The sequence below is a fragment of the Emys orbicularis genome, chromosome 9, assembly GCF_028017835.1.
Source record: "Emys orbicularis isolate rEmyOrb1 chromosome 9, rEmyOrb1.hap1, whole genome shotgun sequence".
Classification (NCBI taxonomy): domain Eukaryota; kingdom Metazoa; phylum Chordata; order Testudines; family Emydidae; genus Emys; species Emys orbicularis.
The window spans coordinates 49,707,233-49,719,869 of record NC_088691.1 but is presented as its reverse complement, the minus strand read 5'-3'; the positions used below and the strand labels follow the sequence as shown (position 1 = coordinate 49,719,869).

General features: G+C 44.0%; 1 protein-coding gene across 1 annotated transcript in view; it reads right to left on the bottom strand.

Annotated features, from left to right (window-relative positions):
- FARP2 (FERM, ARH/RhoGEF and pleckstrin domain protein 2) overlaps positions 1-12,637 on the bottom strand; it is a 229,590-nt gene that overhangs the window by 125,062 nt on the left and 91,891 nt on the right. Inside the window, exons 7-8 of the mRNA XM_065411292.1 lie at positions 3,783-3,880; positions 1,844-1,958 (exon numbers count right to left, since the gene is read on the bottom strand). Of these exons, the coding sequence (XP_065267364.1) occupies positions 1,844-1,958; positions 3,783-3,880 (213 nt within the window). The remainder of the gene's footprint in view (positions 1-1,843; positions 1,959-3,782; positions 3,881-12,637) is intronic.

The following is a 12,637-nucleotide window of genomic DNA, read 5'->3' as shown; positions in this document are numbered from 1 at the left end:
GTGAACGGTGCCGAGATGGCGACCGCGATGGGCGCATCATCGCCGGCTTGCCCTTGGAAGGCAGTCGCGGCGGAATGTCTTTAGCGCGGAGTGTGTTGTCGAAGGACAATTCAATGAGGTCCTTTGCTGCCTCAAATGTGTCCGGGGTGGAGGACTGTTCCAACAGTTCCTCCAGCCCTTCCTCCTCACTCGACGCGCTTGTCCCGGGGCTCGACGGGCCTTTCGGCGCCGGAGCCACTGGTACCGGGACCTGTATCGGGGCCATCACGGCCTTGGCCGCACTTGCGGTCTTTGCTGGTGCCACCTTTTTGTGTGGGGAGCGACCCCGGGCCTTGGGCTGGCTCTTGGACTTGGCCGGCGAAGAAGACCGGTGCCGGGCGTGATCTCGCCGTGGCGGCACCATAGGCTTAGTCTGCACCGCCGGTGTCGGGTCGCGGACCGATGCCGGGGCACTCCGCACCGAAGCCGACGGTGCCGCGTAAGCGGAGGGCTGTAACGCCATCTCCATGAGGAGCTGTTTAAGACGAAAGTCTCTCTCTTTCTTAGTCCTGGGCTTGAAAGCCTTACAAATTTTACAGCGCTCCTTCTGGTGTGCTTCCCCAAGGCAACGGAGACACGACTCGTGCGGGTCGCTCACTGGCATAGGCCTGCGGCATGCGGCACAAGCCTTGAAGCCTTGGGCGTGCGGCATGCCCCGCCGCCCAGGGCCGGTGCCGGGGTTGACCAAACCCCTATCACCAAGATATTTTTGGTCTTTGTGAAGAACTAATTAACTACTTAACACTAAACACTTAACTATATTATGAACTGATAACTATTGCTAATGGCTATGCTAAGGGACACTCTCAGGCGAGAGACAGAGTTGTTCCAACGTAGCCACGGGCGGTAAGAAGGAACTGAGGGAGGGTCGGGCCGGCAGGGATATATATACGCTAGGGCGGGGCGCCGCTCTGGCGGGAAGGGAGACCCTGCGGGCCTGACGGGAGCCGCTGAGGGAAAAAGTTTCCGACGTTCGTGCACGCGGCGCGCGTACACCTAATGTGGAATGGACGTGAACAAGCACTCGAAGAAGAAATTATATTCTGCAACTGGAAATTCTGGGACAGTCTTACACAAACTATAAAATACTTAAAGAAATTAATACAGAAAAGGAATTAGTTTAAAAACATTACTACTCAGACCATAAGGTCTTTAGCGAAGAAGGCCATCATGATAATGCATACAGTATTAAAACTGTATTGTAAAGTTATTGCAGGTGAACAGAACGTTTTCACCCTCTTTATTTCTCCTTACCTCCCGCAAAGTTAAAAACATTAGATCTAATGAGACTTAATTTGTCTAACAAAAATGAATAGCAGTTAAAAGAAAAAATGCACCTTGTATGAGTGACCACTAATGAGGTTGCTGTAGTCTACTGTATTTGGCAAGGTTTAGCGTATACATTGATGCCATTATTGTGGTTTTGCTTTCACCTACCAACAGCATTTAACTTATGCCATCTATATAAAGAAGCATGTGTAAAATTGTAAATGGCCTGTACTTCAGTCTCCTGGGGAAAGGTGTTCCGTGTCAGTTTGGCATTATTTACACTACGATTAGATCAAACTGTGCTAGAACTTTTTAAACACATAAATAAGTATTTTGGGGGGTTAAAAACTGGGGGTTTTTTAGCTGTAGATGAGGCCTAACTCAGTGCTCCTGCATCTAGATTCTTTTACTGCCCCCATCACCATGATATTTGAACTCGATCAAACAATTATCTTTCTAATTTCCCTGCACTGTTTCACCAATATGCTGTAATACTATAACATTTTCAAAAAGCCCACCAATAATCTGCACTTACAAGTGCTTCCTGTGAAACTCCAGTATCTTTCCTTGTACTCTTTCCTGGTTTGGCAAGTATTGGTTTGTTTTTAGGTGATCACGATCCCCAGATTCATCAAAATCCCCAATCTCCGCTATGATAAAAAGTAATAGAACATGTCAGAATTTAAAGAAACAATACTTTAGTAAAGAAAATAAAGTTAATAATCCTCAATTCTAACTTTTCTATAAAATACCGTTTACATAGTACTTTAACTTATTTGTTTTTACGATGACATTTATTGGCATTCCCACAACTACAAGTTTTCACATGGGGTTTTTTCCATAAGAGACAGGAACAAACTATCAATCAATGAGTTACCTTTATTTCTAAAAAGTCATATCAGACTAATTCCTTCCAATACTGTGAATTAGGAAGCCATGGTTGGGACTTAAGTGTGGTCTACACACAAAGCTGCAGAGCAGTTTAAATGCAACTTGGTGTTTAGCTTGCACCTGTAATTTACAGGTGCAAACTAAACAGATTTAAACCAGGTTTAAATTGATGAATATCCACATAGGGCTTTGCACCTTTTAATTAAAATTAGTTTTAAACTGATTTAAGTTAAACCAATGCAATTTCTGTGTAGACAAGCTCAGAGAAGTTTTGTAGAATCATGATAAACATATTTCAATTTAAGCTTCAAAAAAGATTGCTATAAAAACATCAGAATTTTTTTAAAAATAGTTATGAAAAATACCATGAAAGTATCTTGTTTAAAATTAGGCTGACCTATAAAACCAAGAAGTTTTAAACAGGATCATCTTGTAAATATATTAAGCCCAAAATATTTATATTCCTTTGTCACCTTTGCTTTTCTAGCATCCTAAGATTCACTCCTGAAACGTGGCCACAGATGTTGATACTTACTCAGCTGTTCCATGTTGATTTGAAGTTCTCTCAAAAACACAAGATCGTGCTAGAAAATCTTTGGCAAGTTTTCATAGCACAAATCATTGGACATTATGCAAGATAGGTTTGGCCTTCCAATAAGTGGAGTCATATTTTATTATTGTGTCTGAAGGGGTGTTTCTTAAACATTTTTGGTTTGGGTGGGCAGGGAGAAAGGAAGAATGTATCCCCCCTTTGTCTTATATTTAAGATTTGTAAATAAATGTCTTTGCTTGTCTCTTTTAATCCTTAGGGCCAGATTTTCAATGCTATTTTGGCACCTAAATGCCTTTGAAAATCTGGCCTTAGGGCCCTCAGGGCAAGCATCTTGAGGGTCCTAAACAGAAACCAAGTCCATTCAGCCTCCACCCTCACTCCCCAACAGGAGCCCACCACCTGCCTTTCCAATTCTCCCTTCTCTCTAACTCTTCCTAGCAACAAGTCCTTTCCCAGAAGGACGATATTCTCACTATCAGACCTGTTTTCTTGTGTTGCCAGACTCCTGCTCTAATTCCCTCCACTTCCTGCCTGCCCTCCATATGTACGCTGCCTTGTAGCCTGAAGTTGATTTGGAAACTGGCATTGGGAGGAATTAAGGCAGATAAGAAGGGCAGGCCAGAAAATGAGCAAGATTACTGGCAGTGGGAGGAGAGCCAGGTGAGAGTTACAACAGATAAGAGTCTTGACTCAGCCCCACCTTCCAGCAGCCAAAACTATATTGCTTTTAAGCACAACACTCCAAAAAGTGGCCTCCTTCCCAACCCCATGAAAATTGGCCAATCCTCATTGTGTTAAATACATGGTGATCATCCAGTATGCAAAAGGTTAAAGATTAACCAATTAAATTTATCAATATTAGACTTGTGAAATAGAAAATACTTGTTTTAGGGGTTTTTTGTTTGTTTAGGTTTTTTTGGTTTTTTTAAATTATTGACATGCAGATAATGCTTTGTGTGCACTAATACATGATCTAGTTCAGTTTAACAGTGGCAACATCAGTTTATGCTAGGATAGCCAACATACTAACACTGCAGAAGGTGAGAGATGATCAGAGCTGCTGTGTTGTCACTGCAGGTTAGTCGTTCCTCTGCCAAGTCTCTTTTGATTTGTAATGCAAACAGATACCTAAAAGGGAAGAGTGAAGAGTATAATCTTTTGATGAGCTAAAGAAAACAACTCAACACTACTTACACAATAAGCAGCTTCTACAAATATTCTTCAAAAAGTACATAAAACAGAACTCTTCATTTCTCAGTGACAATCACATAAAATTAAAAAAGAAGTACATAACATAGCTACGTCAAATCCCTAACCAATCTGGCCACATAAAGCAATTTAACAGTGTGATGGAGTCAACCGTCACAGGGGAACCAAAGAAAGGAAAAGCCAAGCTCTTTGAAAAGCTTGGCTTATCAGAAAGCAGGTTTTAGAAAGTTTGTTTCGACCTCAGGATTAGATCTCGGTCATGGTTCAAAGGGTTTCACCTACCTACACAGTGGGGGAGGTGCATGGCTACTAATATCTTATTAGCAAAGTATGCGGAGAATAGGAGGAGTCTGGGGTCCTATAAAACTTCTAACTCAGCCTGAGAAGATACAGCACCAGGGAAAGAGGATATTGGACTTAAGACTTTGGCTGGAGCTTGCCTATTTAAAGAAACTATGGACTGTTCAGTGAGTAAAAAACTTTGGGCAAGCCGATTTACCAGTAGTTGTGGAGAAATGGGACTGAATGCAATGGGTGAGTCTGCTGGTGTAATACTTGTGTTTTAATAACTTGTCTGTCTGTTCTTTCTTCCCCCATCCCTGCCCTTATGTGGTAGGCAAATCATCTTGGCCCAACAGTGAGTACCCGGAGATAAGTGCATTTTTACCCCCAATCTCTGTTTTAAGAATCGATAATAAACCTTTGTAACCTCAGCCATCAAACCCACAGACTGACTTGCTATTCATTCTATGGGAGTAACATCGGAGTCTTTAATTTAACTGCTTAGCCCATCCTTCAGACCACTGTTCAGATGGTTTGGGACTTTGTATAGAAGCTTTACTTGGAATGGAAACAGACTAACTGACTTTCCACTTCAAAAAAATTCTAAAATGAGCATACTATCAGTTTCCTTGTTGATCAATCACAAAACCTGCAAGATACACATTACTCTTAATTTACAGTTGGGGAAAACACCAATTATTTATATTAGAATAATTAAGGTTCTTTGATGTAGTCAGTGTAGAGCCCATTGTAGGTGCACGTGTATCTCCTGTGCAAGAGATCACCGTCTTTTGAATAGCAGTTCTGTCAGGATTGAGCATGTGCCCTGTGGCTCCTCATGCTTCTATACCAGCATTTCCCAAACTTTTTTGGCCACGGAAAACTTATATTATTTTGTAGTCGTTTGGTTTTCAAATAAAAAATTATGTTATTTATGCTCAAATATATTTTATTTTATAAAACAAGGCAAAAATACAAATTTAAAATAACTTGAACTAACAATTTCTAACTGGAAAGCGCGAATAAAGTAGTACAAAAATCAAGTGCAAGGGTCAAAATTAAAAACAGTGTTCTACTTAAAAAAAAAAGTTTTTATATATACACAAACACCAAACAAATTAGATTTTTACTAGGAAAATCTATTTTTATAAACAGAAATACAAATTTGGATTTAATGGGATTGGTGTTTCTGCGTTTTTCTATCACAAATTCGCTTAATATTAGGAATAATGCTGGAAAGTTGAATCCTCATGTCAGGTGCAGCATCAAGTCTATTCCTATATTTGGTTTTTGTTGCAGTATAATATGAAAATCCCGTCTCACACAAATAAGATGTAGCAAAAGGAAGGTGCACTCGAACTGCACGTTTAGCCACATTAGGGTACTCGTCTATTAGGCTGCTCCAAAAATTATTCAGCGGAAGATCCTTAAACTTTTGTTTCAAATCAGAGTCAGAAATTAAGTCAATTAGGCTTTCATAATCGTGCGCAGTAAAGCTGACTGGTTTGGCTGTAATTACAAACGGATTTTGAACCCAAGCATTATCATCAGTAGTTGTAGGAAAATATTCTAATAAAGAGGCCTGCAAGTCATGTAAGTGCTGTAAAATGGTGCTGGAAAATTCTTCATGGACTGTAGAATTTATTTCAGTCAGAAATTCATGTACTGTAGGGAAGCAGTCTAAGTTATTCTGTTCTACAGAAGATGCCCAGAATTCCAGTTTCTTTTTTAACGACGAAATTTTATCCATTGTAGTAAAAATGGTCACATTCTTTCCTTGCAGCGACAGATTAATTTAATTTAATTTTGCAAAAATATCTGCAAGATAGCAAGTCTCATTAGCCATGAGGAATTTGTCAGACAGACAGTCATTAAATTTTCATCCTGAATTATCTGAAGTGAAGAATACCAGTAGTTCACTACGAAGCTCAAAAAGCCTCACAAGCACATTTCCTCTGGATAGCCACCTCACTTCCGTATGTAAAAGAAACTGTTTGTGCTGACTACCCATTTCCTCACACAAAATTTTAAATAACCTGGATTGAAGTGGTCGAGATTTGACAAAATTGATAATTTGTACTGCTTCATCGAGCACAATTTTCAGATATGCTGGTATTTTTTTTTAACTGCAAGTGCTTGTCTGTGTAGAACACAATGGCTCTTAGTGCTTTCTGGTGCCACATTTATGATTCGCGTAACAGCTCCCTTTATCTTCCCGATCATTGCCCGAGCACCATCAGTACATACATCAATACATTTTCCCCAACTAATTTCATGCTTTCTGATAAAATTGTTGATGCAGTTGAATATTTCTTCTCCAGTTGTGTTGCTTTGCAGAGATTCACATAAGAGCAGGTCCTCTTCAATAATATTATTAAATCTATATCGGACAAATACTAGTAGCACAGCAAGTCCTGAAATGTCAGTGGACTCATCTAGCTGCAATGAATACTCATGGCAAATTTTCAGTTGGCAAACTAGCTCTTTTTCTATGTCATCGGCAAGATCTTTAATACGGCGTGCAACAGTATTATTTGACAACTGTACAGTATCAATTTTTTTACCAGACTGCTCGCTCAACATGCACGTTACAATATTTTTTGCGCAAGGCTTGATAAGCTTTTCTCCAATAGTGTGAGCTTCTCCGGCAAGCACGATACGGTAACTTACTCGATAAGATGCCTCTGTTGCACTTTTGTTGTCTGTTTTAGCAATTTTAATCATCGAAAGTTTACAATTTCCAAGTGATTCACGCTTCCTCTTGAAAAAACGTATATCTTTGTCTTTGTATTCAGCATGCTTGGTTTCCAAATGCCTATGAAGTTTAGCAGGAGCCAATGAACTGTTTGCTAGTATTTTGTTGCACACGACGCACTGCGCATCAGGAACATCTTTATTTCCAACACACGTAAAACCGAAAGACAAATAACTTTCATTTTTAAATTATGATTCTTTCATGGAACACCTATTCACATCGTGCGGAACACCAGTGTTCCGTGGAACACAGTTTGGGAAACATTGTTCTATACGAAGGCATAAAGGGTGGAATGGCCATCACACTTCCTCAGTTCCTGTGCAATTAAAAGTGCATGTTAGCTGAGGTCACCAAAAGCAGGGATAAAGCAGGGGTGGGCAAACTACGGCCCACAGGCCACATCCAGCCCGTCAGACCTTTTAATCCGACCCTCGAGTTCCTGCCAGGGAGTGGGGTGGGGGGCTTGCCCTGCTCCACACGTGCTGTGGCTCTGCATTGCTCCTGGAACCAGCTGCATGTCCCCGCTCCGGCTCCTACACGTAGGGGCAGCCAGGGGGCTCTGCACACTGCCCCCGCCCCAAGCGCCGGCTCTGCAGCTTCCATTGTCCAGGAGCCGTGGCCAGAGCTGTCTGGCCGGCGCCTCCACGTAGGAACCGGAGGGGGGACATGCCGCTGCTTCTGGGAGCTGCTTGAGGTAAGCACCACCCGGAGCCTGCACCCCTGACCTCGTCCCATGACTGAACTGCTCCCAGCCTTGATTCGCCTCCCGCCCTCTGAACCCCTGGGTCCCAGCCTGGAGCACCCGCCGACACCCAAAACCCCTCAATCCCCAGCCCCACCCAGAGTCTACACCCCCAGTTAAAGCCCTTACTGCCTCCCACATCCCAACCCCCTGCCCCAGCCTGGAGCCTTCTCCCGCACCCTGAACTCTTCATTTCTTGCCTCACCCGAGACCCCATCCGCAGCCAGAGCCCTCACCCCTTCCCTTACCCCAACCCCCAATTTCGTGAGCATTCATGGCCCGCCATATAATTTCCATACCCAGATGTGGCCCTCAGGCCAGAAAGTTTGCCCACCCCTGGGATAGAGGGTGGGTTGCATAATTCACACTGACATCTCAAAGAAGCAGTTACTGTAGGATAAGTAACAGTTCTTTACTCTTTGAGTTTGTGTCAGTGTGGATCCCAATGTAGGTGACTGGCCAGCAGTACACCTTCGGGATGGTCGGATGAGAAGTATCAGCTGCCTCTGTCAAACAGAGATTGTAGTACTGCTCTCATGAAGTTGGCATCTACCCTGTCAGCTAGGTACAGTGTAGAATGCTAAGACAAGAGCTGCCTTACCAAGTTCAGAAATTGGCAAATTTCTAAAACGGGGAGGATGTCACTTGAGCTCTGATGGAGTAAGCCTTCATGTTCAGTGAGAGAGGTGCACCAGCCAATTGTAAGATACAGTAAGATACATTGTGTCATCCACTTAGATATTCTATGTGATGGACTGGCCTTATGGACTGCCCAACTATAGCCAGAAATAACCCAGAAGACAGTCTGAACAGCTTGGTTCTGTTTATGAAGTAATGTACACCTCTGGAAATATCCAGTGTATGCAACTTCTCTCCTGATGTAGCGTGGAACTTCATGAAGACATCCACAGGCAAGTTAACTAATTTTTACTCCTGGGGGAATTCTGCATCACTGTGCGTGTGCAGAATTCATATCCCCCCCAGATTCCTTTGCTTCCCCACAGAAAAATGACTTCTGACAGGAAAGCAAAGGGAAGCTGCAAGAGCCGTCATGCGCCCCTCTCGGCAACACAGGCAGCTTGGCTCGGTAGAGACGTAAATCAAAGCCGGGGGAGGGGGGCGGGGCAGTCATGTGAGAGAGAGAGAGAGAGAGAGACACTGACTCTCGGCTCTCTGTGTGGAGGGGCAGGGCTTCAGAGTGTTTCTGAGGAGGTAGGCATGGGACAGGCTCTGTCCCTTCAGGCAGAGCAGAATGTAGCAGCCTGCCTGCTAAGTGAATTGTTCCCATTGTCTTTTTGAATTCTCCCAGGAGTATAAAACAGGTGTAAAAGTTTTAAGGCTCCTTCACATTGCCAGAGGGGTGTAAAGGACAGTATGGCCTTATAAATGCTTATGGGGCTTTCGTGATTAGAACTGGTCTAAATTTTTGGACTGAAAAAAATTTCCTATCAAAATGTGCTCCATGAACTGTTTGCTACTGACCTTTCTGGAGATGATCAGTAGCCAATGTAAATTGTGAGTTTGATTCCCCAGCCCTCATTTGCTCTTCAGTTGTCTATGATGTAACACTGAGTATGTGGCTGCATATATTCGTTGACTAATAACCAAAAATAAAGGGCCAAACCTAGCTACATTACGATTAGGCAAGGGGATTTGGGGATTTCCTCCAATGCTCCCCACTCCTATTCTCCATCTATTGTACTGTAGTTTAAATAAATTACCGAAATAATGGAAATCAGAGTGGTTATATTGCCTTATTTTGACAAATAAAACATGCAGAATTTTGCAGAATTTTAAAATATTGTGCGCAGAATTTTTAATATTTTGGTGCAGAATTCCCCCAGGAGTAATTGATTCAAATAGAACTCAGAACACCTTGGGGATGAAGTTTCAGCACTGTCTTGTGCCTATGAAATGCTGTGTAGGAAGGGTCACCTATAAGTGCTTGGAGCTCACTCTCTCTCCTGGCTGAAGTGACAGCAACTAGAAAGACAATCTTCAGTGAGATGAAGTAAGAAGCACTCTGAAAGGGGCTCGCAGGGAAGCACCTTGAGTATCAACAGGACAACACTGAGGTCCCAGGCAGCAGCAAGTTCTCTGACTTCTGCTACCTTGGTAGCCAACTTTCTCAAAACACAAAAATCGACAGTGAGATCCAGCACAGGATCTAGTGCGCAAGTGCTTCCTTTAGGAAATTACTCTGACACACTAAGGCAGAACACCAAGATCCAGGTCTATAAGACAATTGTTATTCATACAGTCCTTTATGGATGCGTAACCTGGGCGACCTATCGACAGCACCTCAAGAGTCTGACTGGTAGGTGTAGTAGGAAGAGAGCCTGAGATATAAGCCCTTGTATTAAAGGCCTGGTATGAGGCTTGAGCTAAAGTAGTGGGCAAGATTTGCTAATATAAAGCGAAGTTAGCAAAAGTTAGGCTGTGAGCAAACGTCAGGCTCTGCCTGTTTGCAAGTTTACAGAATTTGGCAAGAACAGGCCAAATATTGCAGAAACACACACATTTAAAAAGTGCTAGGCACAGAGTACTTACACAAACACATTTCAGAAGAGTGGTACCAGAACATCCCTATATTAAGGATGGTACAAAAACATTTCCCAAGGATAACAGGAACACACTGACTCCTTTTAAAATATAAGGTCAGGATGACAGTGTAATAGAGATGTTTTGATTGAATCAACATGTATAAGGAGATGGGTGATAACTAGGCACGTCAGGGGGCAGTAACTATGTTAGAGGTGCAGTATGTAACTTGTTTATATTAGGTGTGACAAAGCTCTGACCTTGTCTCTGTGGGTACTGCGCTTCCTGGCAGATTATGCTAGCCTCAGAGGCTCACTGTGACCCCCCCCACATAGCCCTTCTCTCTCTCGAGGCAAGGGTCACAGCCTACTGAGCCATTTTCATCATAAGCCAGCAAGGGAGTTGAGGAAAAGCAACCCTCCCTCGCACAGTCTCTGTTGTCTCCCAGTCTCAGTGAATTAATCGGGGAAGGGGGGAGCCCGGGCCCGCCCTCTACTCTGGGCCCTAATAGTAGAAGCTATTGGTAGCTGGCTTTTTGGAAACAGGACGAGTACAATTCCCTGGGCCACTTCCCCACAGCAGCCCCCACTTCCTCAATATCTACTTCATCCTTACCTCAGGGCCTCCTTCCTTGTGCCTGATAGGGTTTGTACTGCTCAGTTTTTCCAGCAGCACGGCTTCCTCCTACAGCTCCTGACACGCACGCCCACCAGACTAACTGGGAGGCTTTTAACTAGTTTCAGCCAGCCCTGATTGGCTTCAGGTGTCCCAATTAACTTAGCTGTCTTCACTGCTTTCTGGAAGGATCTTAATTGGCCCCAGATGTCTTAATTGACCTGGAGCAACTGCCATTTGCTTACCCTGGTAACAGGGATTTGTTTAGCCTGGGGCTAATATATCTGTCTCCCACGACTTTCTTATAGCCATCTGGCCGTGCCCCATCACAGAGGGTATGAAGAGGTGTTTTTGAGTGTGTGTTTTGGTCCAGCCGAGGGGGGAATGGAAAGTCCTGCCATTCTCTGAGCTGCGTTTATCGTTACGGGCATACATGTTTCAGTATTTTTGTAGAGTTTGCCAAGTGCCATTACCATGCTTTGTTGACAGTAAACCTGGCCTGGTGTCTTTGTATCGTAACTGATTTTGTGGTTATTGGACAGTTTGCTCAAGGTTTTCTGTGCTGGCTGTTTGCGCAGAGCTGGGGCAGCACACAGGGAGAACACACACACACTCACTCACAGCCAAACATCTAATCATACTGGTGACCGACAACCGCTGATCTGGTAAGTAAGCGAGCTGTCCTCTGTAGAAATCACGATCTAACATAACAATACCACGAGCTAGGGAACCCCCTTATCCCCTCCCTGCAAAGCTGAACATCTAATCACAGTAGGCAGGTCTTCAATAGACCTTTGAGGAACTTAGATACCATTGAGTAGGAGAAGACAGTATGACCATACAGACGGATGGCATGCACAGATCATTATAATGTGTACTGTAATGGAGCTGAACAAAAAGGTGCAGTGTTTCAGATGAGGCAAATATTCTGTGGCACTGATGCCTGCATAGTGTCCAGGCCGTGTTCTGCTGCCTATACTCATAACCTCTTCCGTGTCAACAAACAAGTTTTTCTGTGGATGTATCAGGATCTCCTGATCTGTACCAGGACTTCCTGGTCTTGTCTAGAGCAATCCCTACCTATGGTACTTAACTAGCCAATATCCTCTGTGACAAAGTTCCTTCTCTATCTTGGTGGGTCCTGCGCTTATTGGCGGATTTTCTTGCCTCAGAGATTCACCATGTGGGTTGGGGAACAGCCCAGAGACCTTCCCCTCTGGAAGAACCCACAGTCCAGGTCAATTGGGAGGTTTGGGGGGAACCCGGGCCCGCCCTCTACTCCGGGTTCCAACCCAGGGCCCTGTGGACTGCAGCTGTCTATAGTGCCTCCTGTAACAGCTGCACGACAGCTACAACTCCCTGGGCTACTTCCCCATGGCCTCCTCCAAACACCTTCCTTATTCTCACCACAGGACCTTCCCTCCTGGTGTCTGATAACGCTTGTGCTCCTCAGTCCTCCAGCAGCACACCCTCTCCCTCTCAGCTCCTTGCGCCTCTTGCTCCCAGCTCCTCACACTCGCACCACAAACTGAAGTGAGCTCCTTTTAAAACCCAGGTGCCCTGATTAGCCTGCCTTAATTGATTCTAGCAGCTGCTTCTTAATTGGCTCCAGGTGTCCTAATTAGCCTGCCTGCCTTAACTGGTTCTAGCAGGTTCCTGATTACTCTAGTACAGCCCCTGCTCTGGTCACTCAGGGAACAGAAAACTACTCATCCAGTGACCAGTATATTTGCCCTCTACC